Source organism: Natrix helvetica (genome assembly GCF_964273705.1).
Source record: "Natrix helvetica genome assembly, chromosome: 4".
Lineage (NCBI taxonomy): Eukaryota > Metazoa > Chordata > Lepidosauria > Squamata > Natricidae > Natrix > Natrix helvetica.
This window is the reverse complement of record NC_138550.1, coordinates 109118306-109141960: the sequence shown is the minus strand read 5'-3', so window position 1 is coordinate 109141960 and position 23655 is coordinate 109118306. Positions and strand designations below refer to the sequence as shown.

The 23655-nt window shown below is 37.0% G+C and overlaps 1 protein-coding gene across 1 annotated transcript in view; it reads left to right on the top strand.

The window, feature by feature from the left end:
- Positions 1 to 23655, top strand: part of ZNF407 (zinc finger protein 407) — a 380727-nt gene that overhangs the window by 251918 nt on the left and 105154 nt on the right. The window contains exon 7 of the mRNA XM_081951166.1: positions 10056 to 10176. Within this exon, the coding sequence (XP_081807292.1) occupies positions 10056 to 10176 (121 nt within the window). The remainder of the gene's footprint in view (positions 1 to 10055; positions 10177 to 23655) is intronic.

The following is a 23655-nucleotide window of genomic DNA, read 5'->3' as shown; positions in this document are numbered from 1 at the left end:
AATTATCTTATCAACCTTGGAAGGTCAAGTAAAAAGTAGGATCCTGTTTCATCTTCATGCTTAGTCCATATTCAGATGGTCCTCAATGTACGACTACAATTGAGCCCAAAATTTATGTTGCTAAGTGAGAAATGTGTTAAGTGAGTTTTGGCCCATTTTATGACTTTTCTTGCCACGTTTGTTAAGGGAATCACTGCAGTTATTAAATTAGTAAGTATGAAAAATGGTCATGAGTCACTTTTTCAGTGCCGTTGTAACTTTGGACAGTCACTAAAGCAAGCAACTTGCAAGTATAAGTCGAGGACTACCTTTACTATGAATAGTGAAAATAGGATTTAATGGTAAAAACATTCCATAATTTACAGTTTTTTGTCAGTTAGATTTTTGTGTATATGTATGCATGTGGATATGACTTTTTGCATACACCCATTTGTTTGCTCAATAACAAACAAAAGTTTGTTACTGCAAGAAATTGTAATATATGTATGAATGCAGTATTTTCCTTCTTTAAGCACACTATTTAGATAGCTGATAAGTGTAGTGGCAGCCTGGTTTGTCAAGTCAGATCTTGTTCACATCACTTGAGAAGAGGCATGAATGTTCGAATTTAGCCCTTTGATTAATGTTGTGTTTAAGATGACTTGAACATTCTTTCAGTGATGCTATGGTTATCATGTACTTCTCGTGCACAGTTATTGCAGTAATCCAGCAATGGACATGCATATCTGAATCAGTGTTCACTCATACCATGTATCAAAATGTTAACAACAGGAAGCCATTTTTATACATTCCTCTATAGCGTTGAGAAATAGGAATATATGTACTGGAGCTCCATGTCTAATTTGCATTGCTTGCCAAGGCATAATTACCATAATTTAATAAAATTTGCATGTTGTTGTGAAAATTGTGTTGTTCTCTGTGCCACCTCTATTGTGAAATTAGAAGTGGCACTTCTTAGAGGCTTTCTAGATTATCATTGGCTGACAGAGATAACTGCTTTTATTTGGACTTCAGCTATAAAATGTTAAAAAATGTATGTACCGGCAGAGAAAGGTCAGTTTCTTGGCAGGCTGTGAAATGTGATAAAGTTTTTCAGTTAGCTGGATTGACAAAAAGCCCTTGTATTATTAACCTCAGTTGTTCAAATTATGGGTAAGCCTTTTGAAACTATGAGATATAGAAATCATGAGATTGGAAGACACAATGAATGGGGTATATACATTAAACCTACCCTCTTTCTGAAACTCATATCATGCAGCTGCCATTTGTACAATTTTATTTTTCGATTTGTAAGCTAGAAATGCCATTGTTATTAAAATCCAATTTTCCCAGTTTGGGAACTTTCCAGTAATTGTAATACTGGGAAAAGAATGGTTAGTGAGATTTTAGGTGTTTTTCAGCCTGCAATTTTTTCTTTCTTTCTCCATTTAAAGGATGTTCCACACGTTGTCATTTCCGTACAGAAGTAAAATGACTTGTATACTGTATAACAAAATGTTATGTGTCTCATAGATACCTACCATGAGTAGAAATCATGCTTGTGGCTATTACCCTGTATGTACACTCAGTTAAAAGAAGTCTGTCGATTGGATGAATGCCCCAGTGGATGATACACAGAATAAACTAGACAAGTGTCTCAAATGATTCTTCCCTCAGTGCAGCAATGACCTTAATTCTCTTCTAATGTACATATATTCTTCTCATAGTATCAGATTATAGTATATATTATTCATAATGATAGTCATATTTGCTCACTTTTGCAGTATTCTGTTTTATTCTGAATTTTGAACAGCCAAACTTTTCAACATGGTTAGCCTTTTATTTGAATACTGAGTTTTTTCTGCTTTCATCTGTGTCTGCTAATAGTGTTCATCGTAGTCATAATCACATATTGTTATGTAGAACTTTAAATTAAATCCCTTGGCAAACCTGCCAGATAGTTCTGTATGCCCATATTACAAGGTGACTTGAAGCTGACTTATCAGTGGCCACATGATTGGATTCATGTATGATATTATCCTATTATTTGTTAAGTAAACCACGAGTGACTTGATTCATACCACATGCTAAGTGGCTTAGCTTAGTCAATAGTGCTGTACAAACCACAATGGTTTACTTTGCACAAGATACCAAACCAAAAACAAACTATGTTTTGGGGTTGCACAGTATGTGAAATCAGCCAAACTTCATGGAACTGAGTGGAAAGGCATCTGTTTCTCCTGGATGCAATTCATGCTGCCCCAGTTCATGTTCTATAGAGCAGGGGCTTCCAACATTTTGGGCACCAGGGACCGGTTCCACGGAGAGAGTTTTTTTCCGCAAATCGGAGAGGGTGTGGTTTTGTGTGTTGCCTGTATCCCACGGATGGGGCTTCGCTTGTTTGTGTGGCTCAGTGCCAAGCTACGGACCAGGACTTGGGGATCCCTGCTATAGAGAACCTATTTACTTTATGTGTCCACTGAGACAATATTATTTCCTTTGCCTAAATATGGAAATATTTCTTTCCTTCTAATTGACGTAGTTGATTTTATAGAGTGAAATGTCAATTCAATTTCGCATTTATTTGTTTATCCCACCCTGGCAGAGTATCTGAATGCAGGCATTTACAGGTTATAGATCATGGAGTCTACATCCAGCTGGCCTGGGTTTATGTTTTATGTCACAACCAGAGGCTTGTTATTACTTTGCTATTAACTCTATACTATATAGGACAGTATCTTGGAGACAGAAGGATCTGTCTTTTTGGCATTTATCCGCCTCTGTGGCACAAACAATCAAAGATTATTCTTTCAGAGAAAAATTACCTATTCCTCCTGCTTTCTTCCCCAAAAGCAGTACAATGTACCTTCCACCGTATTCAGTGTACTCAGGCTGATGCCATGACTCTTCCCTCCACACACACACACACACACACACACACACATTCACCCTGCTTTCTTTTCCTTTTGTTTGTTGCACCCTGCTTCAGAACACCATTTTGTGTTTTGTGTTCTTTGACACAGCTGTCCTTGTACACAGAGTACCCAAGCAAATTATAGACAGGCTTGAAGGGGATAGGTATCAAAAGTGGTCTAAATGGCTTAAATAATTCCCTGCTGCAATACAAACTGTCTAGGGAGTTGACACAAAACATCTCCTGGTTCAAGATTTACTTTTATCACCTGTCACAGACCCTTGATTCAAGGGCAAGACAGCCGATCTTCACATGTGGTTTAGGAATCGTGGCCAGCTTAATAAGCCTCCCCACTCCCCTCATCTTCCAGGCATCAGGTGAATTGATATCCACCAGAGTGCTTTTCTTGTCTGACAGATGCTTGACAATGGGGGAGGATTGACTTTGTGCTTTGAGGACTCTTTACTACTATCTCTCCAATTCTTTCATTTTTCATGCTTTGTATATTTTCCTTCTGCCATGGGTCCTTGGAACTATTTAGAAGAGTAGACTTCGAAGAGTGAATTTCTGAAAATTTGGGATTTTCTTTCAGGCCTGGCCCCAAAGAGGACTGCCTTGCTGATCTAGAGATGATTGTTGTCTTATGCAATGTAGTTTGGGTATGGATTTTACTCAGATCGTTCACTTGAAGCAAAATTGCCGCTTTTGTGTTATTGTTTTTTTGATAAAAATGTATGTTGCATATTCTTATTACAGGGTCCAGAGGGCTAAACACCCCTCCTCCAATTTTTAGGGTAGACCAGCAGCTGTTTAATGTATATTTTTAAATTACTCCTCCCAAACAAAAACATTAAAAAATACACAGACCTTACCTCCATTCTCTTTAGCCTCATTACTGTTTCCAGGTGCAGTCCATTGGGTTTTTTTGCCAAAAAAAGTTTGTTTCCACTCATGATAGAAAGAGACCCATGCATCATTAAAAGCATAAACAGATGCTAGCAAACAGATATTCAGGCAGATTGAAATTGCATACAGGTAGTCCTTGAGTTACGACCACAATTGAGTCCAAAATTTATGTTGCTAAGTGAATCTTTCTTGCCACAGTTGTTAAGTGAATTGTTGCATTTGTTAAATTAGTAACATGGTTATTAAGTGAATCTGGCTTCCTCATTGACTTTGCTTGTCAGAAGGTCACAAAAACTGATCACATGACCCCAGGACACTGCAACAGTCATAAATATGAACCAGTTGCCAAGCATCTGAATTTTGATTATGCGACCATAGGGATGCTGCAATCATTGTAAGTGTGATAAAAGGTGATAAGTCACTTTTTTCAGTGCCATTGTAATGTTGAACGGTCACTAAGTGAACTGTTGTAAGTTGAGGACTACCTGTATGCAATTCTTGGCAATAATTTTAGTACAGTAGAAGGTAGCAGCTAAACACCAGAGATCAGGCAATGCAACTGCATACCTTTAAAACTAAAATCTTTCCCACCAGGTATAGTTATGGGAGGTATAGCTTACAAAGGGCTAGACATCCTTCCTATTAGTTCCTTCAGAAACAGATTTATGAAGATTCATAACATGTATCTGATCATTGGTTGCAAACACGGTTTCGTGGCTTATGAGATGTATAGATATATTAGGGATCATTTCTGGTAGCCATTGAACTCCTCACTTGATATTTACGGTATATATGGAAAATAAGTAAAGCATTATTCAATATTGATGCTTAGATGACATGTCTAAGAAAGAAAGAGTCTTCCCTATTAATAGCTTGTCCTCCTAAGTTAAATCCTCTTTAATATAACTTTTCTGGGTTGAACCAGATGATTAAATAGATTTGATGTCGCAAACTAGAAACGATTTACATTCCTATATTTTGAAGCAAACTTAGTTAACAAATAGTCATCTTGAACATTGACCATCACCACCACTGTGTTTTTGATGTGAAATATGTACATATTATAGTATCTACAATTTCATTCATATTATTATTGTGCCATTTATTGTTTATAGTTCACTTATGTAAAAGTAAGACTCATCTATCTCGTATTGTCTCAGCTTGCCCTACCAATTTTAGCTGAGGGGGATATACCCAAGATCCCTTCCATTAAACATTGCCATCTTGTTGGAGGTTAGAACCATGCTTTCTCTGTGTTGGCACCTGCCTTATGGAGAAGCATTCTTCCAGAAATTAGGATGTTCCAGACTCTGTTAGTCTTTCGTAAGGGGTTACAAATTTTTCAGTTACTCCTGGCATTGGCCACATTGTTTGTTGATATCTGCTGGTTACTATGGTGTATTGTTCTTGAATTGTGTTTATGACCCTGAGTCAGGGGTGAAATTCAGCAGGTTCTGGAGAACCGGTAGTGGAAATTTTGAGTAGTTTGGAGAACCGGCAAATACCATCTTTGGCTGACCCCAGAGTGGGGTGGGAATGGAGATTTTGCAATATCCTTCCCCCAGGAGTGGGGAGGGAATGGGGATTTTGCATTATCCTTCCTGTGGAGTGGGGTGGGAATGGAGATTTTGCTGTATCCTTCCCATGGAGTGAGGTGGGAATGGAGATTTTGCAGTATCCTTCCCATGGAGTGGGGTGGGAATGTAGATTTTGCATTATCCTTCCTGTGGAGTAGGGTGGGAATGGAGATTTTGCAGTATCCTTCCCATGGAGTGGGGTGGGAATGGGGATTTTGCATTATCCTTCCTGTAGAGTGGGGTGGGAATGGAGATTTTGCAGTATCCTTCCTCTGCCATGCCCACAAAGCCACACCCACAGAACCGGTAGTAAAAAAAAATGAATTTTACCACTGCCCAGAGTGTTTGGTTTTGTAATTATTCTTGGGTAGTTTTAACACTTTTAGGTACTTGATTGGCTGGCTGGCTGGAAAAGAGTTCAAAATATATGATGTAGTTGTCATATATCATAAGACAGACAAGTAATGTGTTACAGCATTATTTACATCTACCTATTAAGAAAAATGTGCTTCTGAAGAAGATTCTGACTTACTACTCTGTTGAGCCATTCCTTCATCTGGTCTTTTTTCCTAGAGACGTTTGGCCTTTCATGCTATCCTTAATCAACCTAAATACCATTGTTAGCTACATTAACATATTGCTGACAGTGCTTTTGATCTTTTAATTATATGTAATGAACCAGGTTCTGGATTTCGGGTTAGGTAGATGCCTCTTACTATCACAGGTTGTTACAGTGAGTTGGGGAGTAGGGAAAGGGAAGGTAAACAAGGGATATATGAAAATGAAACACACATTGAAACACCATCTCCTATTCTTGTTTACATACATACAAAGTTACAATACAAATAGGAAAGGCAGAGCATGAATTGTGAAATTATGATGCATATTTCATCATTTGGGCCTAATTGTATTAAGAACAAATGACTGTTATCCCTTGGTTTCTTATGTTCAAATTCCCATATATTTTAAGCGAAATTTTATTTTATTGTTTAAACATTGGAAGATTTCACTGCTGTTGCTTAATAGGGTTGGGAGGAAGGTGAGAGGAAGATTATAAATAGAAAGGTGATTGATCTACATAGCTAACAGAAATGCAAAGTGTGTGTGTGTGTGTGTGTGTGTGAGAGAGAGAGAGAGAGAGAGAGAGAGAACACATGTGCACAGATGTGTATCAACTTTCACGAGGTATGGAGAACCTGATGTATATGAAAAGCCAAACTTCACGTACATCACAATTCTGAGACAGTTATTATGAAGCTACAGAAATACTTCCAACAGTTTGTGCCTTTGTTCAAAGAGTCTCATGAATTTTTGAAGACAGTGGCTTATGTGACCTACACAGATCCTGTTTGTGTGATCAGTTCCATTTGCTCATTTCAGTCTTGCACATCTAGGCATTTATAGGTCAACGTAATAAAGAGAGAAAATTTAATAATATATGTATTTTATCCAGATGAGTGGCTCACTTTGCGTTTCCATTTCTCATGTGAACTGCACTTTGACTTTTAATGTGCAGTTACAGTACTTGGCACTGAATTTAATGTAATATGTAGCCTTGTGCTTTCACCTCCCCCCCCCAACCCAGTACAAAAAAAAAGAAAAAATATTCCATATCAACTATAACTAACACAGTATGCTTTGTGCTTTTTCATTAAACGCTTATTAGGAGAGAATGTGATGTTTGAAGAGAATTGTTATTAACTTCTAACAAAGCCAGTATTTGTAGGAATGTTCAAAATCTAATTACACGAGATTTTCAGTGGTATGTTTTATTGGAAGTGAGCTATCTCACCAACTTCCCTGAACACTGACCATTCTCTCTCTCAAAAAAAAATTGTCAATTCGTTCTTAATTCTTCCTGTATTGTCGGAGGAAGACTTTCATTTGTTTCAGATTAATCTCAGTGAATCCTTCTTATGGTCCTCTATAGTTTCTGCTCAAGATATTCTTCATTTGCATCTCTTTTCATGCATACATTTCCTCTCTTCATTAACTAGAGCAGGGACCCCATCTTGAGTGAAACCTCCGTATTCACGGATCAGAGAACCATATATGACGATCTGGCTTTTGAAATGCAATTTATACTCAGCCCCATTCAGAAGCAAAACCTGTAAAGGCTTGTACATTGCTTTGTTTGTTTGTTAACTTTTTTAAATGTTTTTTTTAAAATAAAATCATAGAAGCAGTGGGCCTTGAAAGCAATAATACAGCAGGGTAAAACAAAATAGAGAGGGCCTCCTCCAGGTGCCGTCCACCAGACAGTGTCGAGGGGCGGCGCCTAGGAGTAGAGCCTTCTCTGTGGCGGGCCCAGCCCTGTGGAATGACCTCCCTCCGGATATTAGGAATACCTCTGACCTCCGCTCCTTTCGTATTAAGCTCAAGACCCACCTATTCCAAGTAGCTGGCCAGCTCAACTTTGATCTAACTATATCGCTCCTGACGGGTTTTTATTTGGGTATTTTCATTGCATTCAATTACTTAGGGGTTTCTAAACATTGTATTTTATTGTTTTTATTCATTAACCGACCTCCTCCTTGTACATGTCTTGGTATATGTTTTTGTAATATGTATGTCTTGTCTATATATTTATTTCATATGTTTTATTGTACGCCGCCCCGAGTCCTTCGGGAGAGGGTGCGGCTAAGAAATAAATATTTATTATTATTATTATTTTATTAAAATGAGCAGTAACATTAGAACATACTGAAAAATTTAATCTGCAGTTTAAAAAAACGTCGTCGTCATCATCAGCGCCATTGTCTATCCACTGCAGGATGAAGGTCTCTTCTTCATGTTTCTAACCAATATGGTCTTAAACTTTCCTTTGCCAATTGGGCCCGCAATACTTGCTGATGTCGATACTCCATCTTGTTTTAGGTCTCTTTTGTGGACACTTTTATCAAGTGGAATCCATAGAGAGGAATCATAGGGGGGAAAAAGTACAAGCATTAGTTTAATTAATTAATTGTTTGCATTCTATGAGAGAGTCATTACTGCATAATGGTTAAGATGCTAGAGTAAGATGGAGGAAATCCAGATACTAACCCCTGGATGAGCTTGAGCTAATCTCTCTCCCTCTCTCTCCCTCCCTCCCTCCCCCCCCCCCCCCCCCCGTGTGTGTGTGTTTGTAAAGCATTGTCAAGGTCTGTGACACATACCAGATTGGACGGTGGGGAGGGGGTAAGCTCTAAGTTGGATCATGTATTGGTCATGCACACCTTGCATGTAGGATCACATTCCCTGCTTGAGGATATGCAGATGGTATTTGGAGTCTTGGCAACACTTGATGGGCACAAAAGAAGAGACATTTTTCTCTCTGTCACAGTTACAAAAAGTATAGTCTACTTTCAAATCCCTAGTGATTCCTTCCTATTCTGCCTTATTCTAGGTTTGTTAGCTAGCCCTTTGCACTACCTATTGAGAGCAATTGGAACAGCATCAGTTTGTACATTATCACCACTAAAAACAAATTCTGTCTTATAATTTCATGAGAATATGATCACTGAATTGATGTTTACCAGAGACTAGTCACCATCAATACGTATTTGAAAGTAGGGATTTTTTTTTTGTTCTAGAATATAATATCCTCTCATGAACACTATTGCAGTCATCCATTCTCCCCTAACATACACATCACACACCTCTAAGAAATCATGAAAGTGAATTTTTGAAAGTGACACATGTTTTTTCTCCTGTTACTTTCACCCAGTATCTTCAACACAGATTAGCATATTAGGGCTATGTGCAAATTATTTGTAAATGTGCAAATTAGGTTGTTTAATATATGCATAAACTTGGCAGAGCTGCTTTGCTATGAAGGAAATTTTATATTAAGCTGTTGTTAAAGGTATACTAGCAAATCTGCTCTCAGAGCGATCTTTGATCCAGAGTAAAGAGTGGATTATTTGGGGCTAATACCAGGCATGTTCTTATTTTCTCTTTTTCTGATTGAGCTCCTGCCATTATTTTGTTCATCCAGTCTCTTTCCAGTCAAGTGCTTCTAGTTATCCACGTGCATTATTGTGTGATAAATTGTTGAGCATCTGTTCAGTTTGAAAACTAACTCAGTCCTGTCTTTTGAAATCATGTTGGCTTGAAAGCTGAAAGTGGGAAGACATTCACATTCACATGTGGAGGCCTACCTGGGGATAAGATTCAAAATATAACATCACAATTTTCCTTTTTGAAATAATTGTTACTGTGAATTCATTTTATGGTCTAGGCACTGTACATTAGCCTACACATACAACCACATAATAATACTAGTTAATGATAAGTTATTCATAAAGAATGTGTTAATATGCTTCAAGTTGTAACAAAGATTGATCTCCACCGTATTGTTTGCTAAAAGCAGATAAACATCCAATAGAATAGCATATATGCAAATTAATTCATAGCAGATGATTTGTATGGCTGCTAAATACATACAATTCAACACAACTAGTGATTTTATGGAAGTGACAAGCCACAGTGATAACAGAATCATTTAAGCCAGAGAAAAACAGTTAATGTACATAATACACACATTGAAGTAAGTAAAATAATTTGCAGTTAAGTTGTATATTTTTTAAAAAACCTTCCATTTTTCATTCTTGTTGGGTCACAGTTAAACATTTAAAAGAATAACCTTGATTTTTCTACTTCTAAAAACGAATCGCTTTTATTTATTTATTTTTCAGGAGAGAAGCCATTTAAATGTGATGAATGTAACTTCGCCTCCACAACCCAGTCCCATCTGACCCGACACAAACGTGTACATACTGGGGAAAAACCCTACAGATGTCCTTGGTGTGACTACAGGTACGGAGATAGATAGTGACAATGTAGAATTGGCAGAAGATCTGATTAGTCAGAGGGTTTCACACAAACTGACAAATAATGTATATTGTAATGACATCCTCATTGGCACAGAATCTAACAGCATTCAAAAAGGACTCTTTTGTCCAGTTGTGTCTGTGCGGGGGGAACCTTGTTTAGAAGATTTTTATATGAATCACAGAAGTGCTAATGCTGCTTATTTCGCAGATGCTGTGAAGTCTGTTAGAATTCTCTGTGGAGGGACTGTTGATCTGCATTGCCTTTTCAGATCAGGTGCAGTTCCTAAAAAAAAAATGTTTGAGTTGCAGCCATGACACTAAAAAAGAAAGTCTCCAAAGAATTAACAAGCCCATTGTCCATTAAATATTTTAAACTGAAGCACCTGCCTGTCACGTTAACAATACGGATTTGGTTTATTTGCCGTAGTGTTGTCGTTCCCAGCATTTCGTCCTCCCCATGGTACCTCTGAAAATATTCTGCATGATTCATAGCCAGGAATTGATATCCTTGTCTTAATTAGGAGAGGAATTGAGTGGCTGTGGTTTTGCTATCTTTCCAAGTGATATTGAAACACAGCTTGACCTTTACAGATAATAGAGGTCACTTCTTCCCTGAGTAGAAATGTTAATCCCAAAATGTTCCTGTTGATCTTAACTTGCAATTTATGTTGTTTTAAAACTACCTGGGAATGTTTACTGGGATGGAGATAGAAAGGTGACAAGAAAGGAAAGGGCTTATATTCTCTTTTTCATGTCCCCATTATCCCATGTTCAGCTCAATAGTAAACTATGTGATTTCTAAGAACTAATTCTCTTTCACTTACAGTTTTTGTTAGTAGGTTGGGGTGGGGGGACAATTTGCAGCCTTAGAAATGAACAGACTTTAAATAAAAGTCAAATTCAGTTCTTGGGAATGTATTTTGCACAGTACAATGAAGTTTTAACAACCAATTTTTCACAAAAAGTAGAACACTGATTTATTCTAAGTCACTAATACACCTTTAATAAAGAGCTACTAATGCTTCAGAGGGAGCATTATGTAAGCTGCCATCTGCTTGGTGATTTGTTTTGCTTTGTTTGTACTATTTTGTGAAATAGCCAAAGCAAAAGAAAATAAAACAAAGAGGCTTCTTTATAGATTAGAAATTTAAAAAGTCAGATTTGCAAACTGCATTGATTTTACAAATATATCTTTCTAAAATATGTAAAGGATATACCTAAAGGTAAATAGCATGCATTATTAATATGTGTATGTGTGCTGAAATATAATATCATGCATTTATAATGTATCATAACCTAATTAACAAAGCCTGGTACAATGCCTCTGATATGAATTGCAGAAGGACTGTGCATTTTCAGCGATACTAAAGAGGGATTTCACTGAGACTAGTTTTGTTAGGTTGGTTGGTTTTCCTGGAGAATCCATAGTTTCTATTTATTTTGTAAGTACTTATACTTTTTAAAGTAAAAGCCCACATTGCAATATGTTCTTCCATGCATGCCAAAGTAGTTAGAACAAAACCAAAATTGAAGATGTTCTTTTTAACTTAAATCAATTTCCAATTATTTTATATGGCAACAAATGTACTTTGTCCTGTTGTTTCTTACTTTAGTAGAGGACATATTCACTTTACCTAAGCTTTCATTAAAGAACACATAAAATATGTACTAGTTATATCATTATAACCAATGTATCATTGTTAATCTTTATATTCCAATTGTTCACTCACGTTGCGCAGGTAATAATTTCTTATTTACAAATAGTCTTAACTTTATTTCCAGGCAGAAGGCTGCATGAATGTTTAATGGCATGCACGTGTGACCACTCTATGCCCCCCTTCCTCGCACATGCATGCATGCCCCCTGCTCCCCCATGCATGTGCGCACATCTCCTGCATGTGCCCTGTGTGGCAGAGACCCCAAAACCAGATGGCCGGCAGGAGGCGCACACACATGCATAGTGGAGCTGAGCTGGGGGAACAGCCATTACGACTTTAGAGGCTTTCTAGCAATCTGTGTGAACTATATTTTGGGTCAAGCATCATTCAGAAAAATAAAAATAAAACAGAAGTTATAAAAGTTATAAGGTGAATTGTGAATACAGTATTATATTCCAAATCTCTCTGTTACCATATTTTATATTCTGCATTGTATTAGCATATTAGCTCTGCTTTTCCTTCTCATTTAATCTGTGGATGGCTTTGATCCATTGCTTCTTGCTTTCTAAACCATTTGTTATATTTGTTTCTTATATTTTCAGAAATACTTACTCAACAATCCTGACCTCTATATTTAAAATAGAAGCATAATATTAAATTGGCCTAGTCATCTATTTTAATCTTATGCTTCTATTTTAAATATAGCAGAGCATTTGGGCTTATGCCACAATAGAAGGAATGTCATTCATTATTTTACAATTAAATGCAGAAACGTACTTTCTTCCTACTACGGTACTTTTTACTAATAAGGTGTTCCATACTCTTTTGGAAGCTGCACAAGATCCAGTTGCAGTATAGGGACTCTTGCTAATGGCAACTACTCAAACCACACACACACACTCACTTCACCATTGTGTGTGGCATGGATATCATAGTGATGAAGCAAAAAAACTTTGGCACAATTCAGCTTTCTACTATTTTATACAAGTTAGCACTTGTTTGGATAGCTGATGTTTTCTCCATTTATAAATATGAAAATCCCCATCTTAAACAAATTTAGAGTGGCATTTTTACTATGTTTGTTCCAAAGAAAAAAAGAGAGAATTGATTGCTGTGTATATTATGTATGCTAATACTTATGTAAAATAATACTGTAAACCAGTACCATTCCCAATAGTTTTTTTATTGCTACCCCTAGAGGCTTCTAGATTGGTAATTCAAGTTTTTTCCAATTTGCTTTTTTACTTAATTGTAAAGAGGTCTTCAGAATAATTAGAAAAAGTTTACCTTTTAACTCAATTCAGTTTTTGTATTCAAGATGTACAGTGTTATCTATGTTGTTAAATTTGACTTAACTAGTGTATTTATGTTTTTCTGAGATCATGATATAGGTGCTTAGTATGAGGTTTAAAAATATATATATAAATTTGTTTTGTGATATAATTATAATTGTGATTATAATTAAAAACCAAATAAGCCCTGCGTTCACCATGTAATTAGTATAACCATTTTGAAAATCAAATGACCGTACTACTTTCCACATAAGAATCAAAATAAACATGTTTATGGTTCTTCAATCTCTATTCCCATTATGGAAAGACCACACAGTTATCTTTAGGGATGGTCATTCTACATGGAATATCTCTGGACAGTCCCTTGTGTAGTAGTTAGCTTTTATTTTATATACATGATGGTAGAAATGCAAGCCTTGCTAAGAAAAATATAAACTATCTTTTGACAGTACTATTTTGGCAGTATTCCCCAAGCAGTTGAGCTATTATCATGTAATGAAGTTGTTGTTGTGTGTTTTCTAATTCTGTGGAGATAATGTTGCAGCTTGCCTTTTGTTTTGTTTTCCTCCACTATCAAGGTTTTTAGAAAGAAAAAGATGGATATTACTGTTTCACACCTGTCTCTCAGTCTAAAGGGGACTTTAAAATAGATAAGTTTCAACCATTGTTAGACTTCCTTAGATTTCTAGTAAAAATAATTGAGTTTATTATGGATAAGATACATAAACATTTCTAGGGGGTAGTGGGGCTACAATATGGCAAAAGGAAAGAAAAAAAAACAAAAATTAAAATTAAAATACTTGATAAAATCCTATTTAGATTTTTATATAAGAAATTTATAGAGGAATTAAACTAAGATAATGATTATGGAATTAATATTATTTTCTTAGGGAGTATGTTTATCTTAGTAAATATCAAGTTGCTGTTTCTTAAACCCCTTAAATTGTTTTTTAAATTGTCAGAATAATTCTGCTGCCTAACCTCCATCTCTCCCTTCCTCCCGCCTGTCTCTCTCACACAGAGACAAGCTTATACATTAGAGAGTTATGAATTTATGGAACACATAACTCATCTAAGCCGGTGGTAGGGTTCAAATTTTTTTACTACCGGTTCTGTCGGTGTGGCTTGGTGGACGTGGCAGGGGAAGAATACTGTAAAATCTCCATTCCCTCCCCACTCCAGGGGAAGGTTACTGCAAAATCCCCATTTCCTCCCGATCAGCTGGAACTCGGGAGACAGAGAATAGATGGGGGTGGGGCCAGTGTCAGAGGTGGTATTTACCGGTTCTCCAAACTACTCAAAATTTCCGCTAACAGTTCTCCAGAACAGGTCAGAACCTGCTGAATACCACCTCTGATCTAAGCACATACTTACATAAAGTAGAGATACTTATAGGTATACAGTAGCCACAGCTATTTATAATTATATACATGTGATAAGCAACAATTTTACTTGTTCTCTTTCTGTCTCCGCCCCTTCCCTTCTTTTTCAACTAATGGCAAGTGGCAACATGCATTTTAAACTATTGCTGAATGAAGCAACAGACTTCTATTTTGATTAACAAATTGAGTTAATGAAACCAAATAGAAAACTGCACAAACATAAATATTAAAAATTGTTTGGGGAATTTTAATCACAAGTGAGATTAAAAAATAAATTTACATATTACATTTATATGTCTAAATAAGCGTTTCTATATAAGACAGAAATTTATTAGAAATTACTTTGTTAATATAACGTAACACGAAAACAAATGTGAGTAAAATATTTAACTAAAGGATTCTTCAACAGTTTTTTCAGTCAGTGTTATTTCACATACCGTACTTTTAAATACAATTGATCCAAAATATAAGAAGACACTAACAACAAAAATTGAATTAATACATTTTTGTTGTGCTATTTTGTAAGTATCGGGAAAATGGACAACAGAAGACATAAGACAAATGATATAATTGGAAATAGTTATAAATGATTGCTATAAAGAAATGTATTATACAGGTAGTCCTCAATTTAAGACCACAACTGAATCCAAAATTTATGTTGCTAAGTAAGAATTTTTTTTAAATGACTTTTGCCCCATTTTACAACTTTTCCCACCACATTTGTTAAGTGAATCAGTGCAGTTCTTAAATTAGTAATATGGTTGTTAAGTGAATCTGGTTTCCCTATAGACTTGTTTGTCAGAAGATTGCAAAAGCTGATCACATGACTCCGGGACGCTGTGACCGTTATAAATGTGCCAATCATCTGAATTTTGATCATATGACCATGGGGATGCTGCAACAATTATAAGTGTGAACAACAAGTGTGAAAAACAGACATAAGACACTTTTTTCATTGCCGTTGTAACTTCAAACTGTCACTAAATGAACTGTTGTAAGTCTAGATCTATCTCTATATCCTGCTAAATTTAAATAATAAGATAGGATAAGTATAGGAAGGCCTTTCAGAATGTAAATCAACCTTAGAGTTAAATTTATCTTAACTGCATCTGTTACTATCAAATCTCAAAACAATGTTAAACCATACACCGAGTTTATTTTTTTTATTTTCTTCAAAAATCACATGAAATATCAAATCAAATAAAGAAATCAGAACACAACCTAAAGCCACAATGTTTAGACTTGTCTAAGTTACTTCTATTTTTTTCAATTTATAAAGTAACCAGACAGGATACGAAACTTGTGTATTCATTAAATGAGTTTTAAGAAGATAAATTCCTGGTCTGCAAAAGTTTTGTATTACCTACAAAAATAGGGTATCATCCAGGGCTGAAATTCAGCAGGCTCTGACAGGTTCTGGAGAACCAGTAGTGGAAATTTTGAGTAGTTCAGAGAACCGGCAAATACCACCTCTGACTGGCCCCAGAGTGAGGTGGAATGGAGCAGAGGTGGGTTGCTGCCGGTTTGGCTCAGGTTGGCCGAACCGGCAGTAGCGGTGGCGGGAAGCTCTGCCCATACACATGGATGCTTCTGTGCATGCGCAGAAGTGTTGCAGGTGCAAGCATGAGTGGAGGAGCATGCCTGAACCAGTAGTAAAAAAATTAGCAACCCACCTCTGGAATGGAGATTTTGCTATATCCTTTCCCCAGGTGTGGGGAGGGAATGAGGATTTTGCAGTATCCTTCCCCTGGAGTGGGGAGGGAATGGAGTTTTTGCAGTATCCTTTCTCTGCCATGCCCACTAAACTATGCCCACAGAACCGGTAGTAAAAAAAAATTCACCACTGGTATCATCCCTAATATTAGGGACCATTCTCTAACCTGTCAATAGTCTTATGATAGGATGTCTGATTATTTAATAGAAACAACCTCAAAATGAGTAGGGTGTTGTTACTGGTGTTTAGGGAACTCTGGAGGCTTTCAGTGATGATATGTCACAGATGACCAGATATATGTATGTGAAACGGGAGTCCAGGGATCTATTGTTGCAACTACTGCATAGGAGCTTGCCTGCTAGAGCTGCTTGACTTCATAATCAGGATGACTATGTTGAAATCAGTTGTTTTGGTTCTAGAGAATTTGTGCTGGACAATATAAATTCAGGTATGCTCAACAATAGCCAGTCAATCTGGGGATAATTATTAAAAAGTGATTTTCTATATCTGAGGATTTCTTCTTCAGCAATTATTACTTTAGTATTAAAAGTTGCAACTTCTGCACAGTGGAAATTAACAATTTGGGAAATGGTTCCCCATCTTAAGTTTTCTATAAAAGCTGTTTTCTTTAAGAAATACTGTAAAAAAATGATATACCCAGTCTTCTAGCCTTAAGGAGTTTTTACTCAAAGAATTGGTATAAGGAAGCCTGCAGCTAAAAGGGCTTGAGTAGAGGGCAATCATCTGAAGGCTGGATAAAATTGACTTGCAATATAATTGTATCCATGTTTTGAATGCATTTTTGTAACGTCTTTTTCTCTTGAAAACTTTCTAAGTATATTGAATTTAGCCAACAGGAAAACATCTCTTCTTTTTTTTTCAAAATTGCCAGTGAACTGTGAGTGAAAAGTGTCCTACATTTGCTGATAATAAGAAACTGTGATGAAATCAAAGGAATGAGCACGCGATGCAGATGGCTGCAGACATTCCTGTTGCAAAGCACAGCTGCCTTTGACAACTAGCTGTTGCTAGCTGTCCATTTGCTGGATGAATTTAATCTTTGTGAAAGGCCTAAAGTGGGAATTCGTTATTTCTTTCCCAGCTTATTTTTACATAACTTCAGTTTCTCTTTCTTATATAGCAGTCATGGCGAACCTTTTCGGCACCGAGTCTTGGCTGCAACCCAGAAGAGGAGCTGCCCATGGGGCATGCGCATGCTGGGAAATGAACTTCTGGTTTCCTGTGCAAGCATGCGCACTGGCCAGCTAGACTTCACGCGTGCATGCACACCAGAAAACCAGAAGGGGAATGGACGACTATGTGTGTGCCAGGTGACATGGCTCCACGTGCTACTTAGGGTACACGTGCCATAGATTCGCCATCACGGCTATATATATAGTCATCCCCTTCCCTTACTTCATCCCCACTGGTTTCCCATCCCCTCACCCCCTTCCCTCATTTCTGCATCTTACTGTATTTTACAAGTAATTGATCTGAATCAGTACATGAATTTATGTAATTTTTTGTTCCCTTTTGGGAAAGCGGCTTCTGAAAAAGTGATATAATGTATTTCACACACACATGCATGTTATATACAGTATGCACACCATTGTTGAGCAGATGTAGAAGGTAGAGGAAATGACCTTGAGGGATAGGCGGAAGAGGCACTACCAACGCAATAGTCAAATAAAAAAGGATTGATTCCGGGCTAGAAATATAACCTGGGTAAATGTCTCAGGCAGTCCCATCCTTAGTTCTCATGAAGATGGGGAGGAGGGGGGGTATTCAGACTTACAAGATTCTGTTATATTAACTTTGCTCTAAAAGTATTATTGACATTAGGTTTCTAGTCTGATCTACCTGAAGGGCTGACAGTGAAGAAGTAATCTCGGGGAGTGGTTTCAGTTGCAGAGGGTCACTTTTATGAACAGTACTCTGCCCATCTATTTTTCTTTCGAGAGGGTTGTCCTCAATTTTTTTCCTCCTTTCCGATGAATACAATGCTTAACACTTTTCCAGACCTACCTGCTTCCCCATCTTTCAGCTGAATCTGCTTGGCAATTGAAACACAGCAAATCAGCCGAGTGAAAGAGAAATAGGAGAACAAATAAAAGTTTACAGGGTAAGAATAGTAAAACAGAAAGTAGAGCTCTGCAGAAGATATCTTAAAGGTGGACTAAAAGGTGGACACATATGTGTGTGTGTGTGTGTGTGTGTGTATGTATGTATGTATGTATGTATGTATGTTTTCGTAGATTTTCACAGGTGTAGGTATGCTGATCTTGTTGTATTCGGGTCTTTTCCCGTGTAAGATTGAGATTGTCTTGGCAACGTTTCGGCGAGGTCTCACTCACACCAATCTACCAATCATGATACAGCCACACATCCAATCAATCCACTTACTGAAACAAAGCCAGCACTCCACACACACACACCAAGATTTATAGAAAGACGGCAGCTCCGGCCACGCTTTAAGCCAAAAACACCAGCCTGAAAATGGCGAGTGAGACCTCGCCGAAACGTTGCCAAGACAATCTCAATCTTACATGGAAAAAGACCTGAATACAACAAGACCAGCATAGATAGGTAGGTAGGTAGGTAGGTAGGTAGGTAGGTAGGTAGGTAGGTAGGTAGGTAGGTAGGTAGATAGATAGATAGATAGATAGATGATAGATAGATAGATAGATAGATAGATAGATAGATAGATAGATAGATAGATAGATAGATGATAGAGATAGATGATAGATAGATAGATAGATAGATGATGATGATAGATAGATAGATGATAGATAGATGATAGATAGATAGATAGATAGATAGATAGATAGATAGATAGATGATAGATATGTGTGCGTGTGTGTTGCATTTGTGCTGATAAATAAATATATATATATATATATATGTATGTATGTATGTATGTATGTATGTATGTATGTATGTATATATGTATATATGTATATATGTATATATGTATATATGTATATATGTATATATGTATATATGTATATATGTATATATGTATATATGTATATATGTATATATGTATATATGTATATATGTATATATGTATATATATATATATAAGCTTTTAGACATATACCGTTTCACAGTGCTTTATAGCCCCCTCTAAGCAGTTTACAGAGTCAGCATATTATCCCCAATAATCTGAGTCTTCATTTTACCCACCTCAAAAAGATGTTGAGATAAGTATAGGTAATCCTCGGTGTACAGTCATTCATTTAGTGACTGTTAAAAGTTTACAATAACACTGAAAAAACTGATTTAAATGACCAGTCTTTGCACTTCAGATCATCATAGAATTCACACAATCACATGATCAAAATTCAGGCACTTGGCACCCGGAATTTATTTACAATTGCAGTGTCCCAGGATCATGTGGTTGCCATTTGCAGCCTTCCCACCCAGCATTGATAAGCAAAGTCAATGGGGGAAACTGGATTTGCTTAACAACAACATGGTTTACTTAACAATTGCAGTGATTTGCTTAACAACCATGGCAAAAAGATTGTAACATCATGCCTAATTTCACTGAATAATCATTTTGCCTAGCAATGGGAATTCTTACCCCAGTTATGGTTGTAACTGTTTTTGGCTGGTGAGGACATCTTTAATGTTGAGAGCATTTATTGGGTCCATTCATAAAATCACTGCCATGAGGATTTGCTTGTTTACATAGTAACTTCCATAGTGTATGAGGTCAGACTTATTTAGAAAATGGTGAAGTTGCTTCCTATCACCCAGTTTAAACTCTCAGGTGCTCTCTGTCAATGTCATTTGAGATTTTTCTAGACAGGGGAATATACTTACAAATGAAATTCTGAACTGCATCTTCCTTATCATTTTTATTTAGTATCAGACCTTATGGAGCCTTCTTCATGGGCATTGTTGTAAATCATCTAAAACTGTTGCTTTTCTATCACTTACTGCTGACCCATCTACTTACCATGTTAAGAATCATAGCCTGAAAATGAAGACCTCAAGACTGGGGCAGTAGCCCAACCATAACAGCAAACGGTAGCACTGAAGTAGTCAAACCTTCCCCAAATTTCATTCCCTTAGGAATTATAGGTCCCAGATTTTGGACATTCTGTGAGTCAGCCCAATTGAGGTACCTTCGTTCAAAAATTTATGCCCTATGATACACCATTTCATGCACTTAAAGGTCATGACAATTAGTATTTTAGTAGTATATAGATAGATGAACTACAAAAGTACTTTGAAGTGAATGCTGAAGGGATCAGGAAAGCTGTGGACGTGATCTGAGGAGAGAGTTAGGAAATAGCCTATTTTTCTCATCTCGGTATCTCCTTTCTTAGCTGCTAGCCAGTGACTTGTCATTGTTGCTATGAAGAAAACTTTTCCCAGTAGCTAATATTGGCTCTTTGCAATCTCTGTAGCCTTTCCTTGCCACCAGCACATGAATATAACACGAAGCTAAAAGTCCTGCAGCTAAGTAGAAACCCTCAGAGGAAGTAATCTTTTGCTATCAAAACCTAGAGATGTTAATTCATATAGTGCCAGGAAGTACTAGAAAATAAATTGTGACTTACTAAAGAGGATTTCCCACCTGTATATTTTTATTTCTCCAGGCAGATTATTTAGTTTCTTTAGTCTTCACAGTTGACAGTTGGACAACCAGTATTCTACAACTGCTATTTTTTTTTAGCAGCAATATCACTTTTTAGATGTTTTGAGCGTTTCACAATTTGCAGCAACAGAAAACTTTTCTTTGTTTATGGACTAGTCCAGCATTCCAAACCTTTTGGGCACTAGGGACCGGCTTCTTGGAGAGAGACTTTTCCATGGACCAGTGGAGGCATGGTTTTGTGTGCTGCCTGCATACTATGGATGGGGCTTTGCTTGTTTGCGCAGACTGGTTTCTGGCATGCCGCAAACCAGTGCCAGTTCACGGACCAGGGTTGGAGACCCTTGGATTAGTTTAGTCTACCTTAGTTTGTCTACTGTCTCTGTCTGTCTGTCTGTCTGTCGACCGACCAACCTACTTACCTACCTACCTAGATACCTAGCTATCTGGCATGTAGCATTGTTAACAGCAATAAGTGCATGTCTGCTGAATGATCACTGCTATTCAGTGAAGATTGCTGGCACAGACAACACAACATTTTATTGAATTAACACAGAAGACCACATGATTAAATGATTAGTGATGCCTAAAAGTAATGAAAGGATGTAGAGATAGTTTATTTTAAAAGCTTCCTGTTAGCAATCAGAGTCGCCTTGTGGCAAGATGGCCGGCAAACAAATTTAATAAAAAAATAAAAAAATAACTAAAACCCACCTGACACAGTTACTGTTATGGGGAGAATAGGAAGCAGACGTATTAGGTATGTTAGCTGCCTTGAGCTGACCAAATATAAATAGGCGAGATAAAAATAGAATAATAATCTGGTTTTTAATCAGTTTATAGACTATTTAAAATTATAGATGGATGGATGATGACAGAAAGACAGACAGAGATAGACCTTCAGTTATTTATAAAAAAATAATGAAGGCGGGATATAAATAAATAAATGCTTTCGTGTAATGTTTAATACAGAGAAGGTCTGTGAATGTAGTCTGTTATTGTACAATTATCTCTATAGTAATTTACTGTCTCCCCTGGCTTCTGCTTTTCAATGAAATCACCAGGGGAGTCATCATGATGACTTTTTCTGTAGTATGGAACTTCTACTGCTAGGGGACCATCCTGTCCTTGAGGAATTGTTGGGAAATTTCTTCACATACCTGGGGCTCAATTTCAAAAACCATTTTGGCTCATATCTGTCGTAAAGCCTTGTTTGAATTTGGGAGAACTATTTCAAGTTATAGGATCAGTGTTTCTTTTAAACAATGTTTAGCTGTGAAAAGTAATTTTGTCTGTCTGTCTATATGTATTTCTGTGTCTTTCTTCTATTTAAGCAGTTCTCAGATGATGCATGTTCAATATCACTTAATGCAGCAATAATAATTGTGGTTAGCAAATGCAATTTTAGACAGGGATTCTAAACAGCATTTATGGTTCCAAAGATAGTTTTGAGTGACTAATTCAATTTAACAAAATACAATTCAGTTCTTCTGAAATAGCATGTTAACAGACCTGCTCTTTCAATGATAGTCATGTATCCTTTAGAACCCCAGAATTCTACCACCGTGAGGCAAAATAGTTTCCAAGGAGTTGTCTGGTTTCTGTATTGAAAAGGATCTTTTTTTAGTTTAAAAGTGGAATATATGTTTTCTTTAGCTGTAAAAGCACAATCAAGGCAACATGATAAGTGAGTCAGTGTTGTAAAAGTAAAACTAATTTTGCCTTCACTCACATGAGCTATAGAAGGAGGAAGCTTTATTGTCCCTTGGAAGGTGATAAGGCAGAGTAATTGTATATTATACTGTCCTGGAACATCTGCCTGAAGACTGTTGGAGCAATTCATCTATCATGGACAATACAGCATGTTTTGTCTTTCTGCTTTAACCCATCCCCACTTGCTTGGCCTGCACGAAGGTTTTGATAGGGATGGTGCCTGGGCTGGGGTTCCCATTAATCAGTCCCCTTGTTCAACACTCCAGCTGACATAATTACAACCTGCGCACAGCAGTTATTCAAGTCGAGTCCTTGTCACTCGTGGTGCGAAACTACACAGCTCAGATCCCGAAGGAGATTGCCTTATCACACAGAACAAGGGCTCACAGGAGTTGAAGAGAATAGAAATGGGAAAATGTCTTCCGGGAGTACTATATATTCCTTTAAAATAAGACATTTGAGAGACTTACAAGGGACAAAGAGGAGCATTGTGCAGACTCTGAAATGAACCCAGTTATTATTTTTCAAAAGATTACCCAGGCCATTTTTGTGAAACAGAGAGGGAGTATTAAATAAATTCAGTAGTCTCTGCTTTTGCTATTCAGTGCTGCTTTTTCTATTCATGTTCATTCGCAGGTTTTTCTCTATCCGTGTCCTTCTCTAGAAGAAACAGAATAGCTATTGGACGTGTAGAACATTTGCAGACCTGTAAGGAGAAAATCTCTGGGACAAAATTATTGTAGGTGGATTTGTTATGCCAGTCAACTTGGAATATCTCTGGCCAAAGACAAAGGGGAGAGAAGGAGCTTGTAATGAAAGGCAGGGGAAATACTGTATTTCAAAGAGCAAAAGTGAAAAATGATACTTTGAAATCTCATTTAATATTTTACTTCTCTTTTCTTAGCTACATATTAATGCTTTGTGAGAGATGAAACATGATGAAACCAACTCTGCTGGATTAGAGAATCATCTCTCTTTCTTGTTCTTTTATCCAGTAAGGACTCATTTCTCATTCTTTCCCAGGTCTTAGAGATTCACACCTGAAAATAATTGAAATCTTTCTGACTTATCCACTGCTGAAAAAAGTTGCCAGCTGT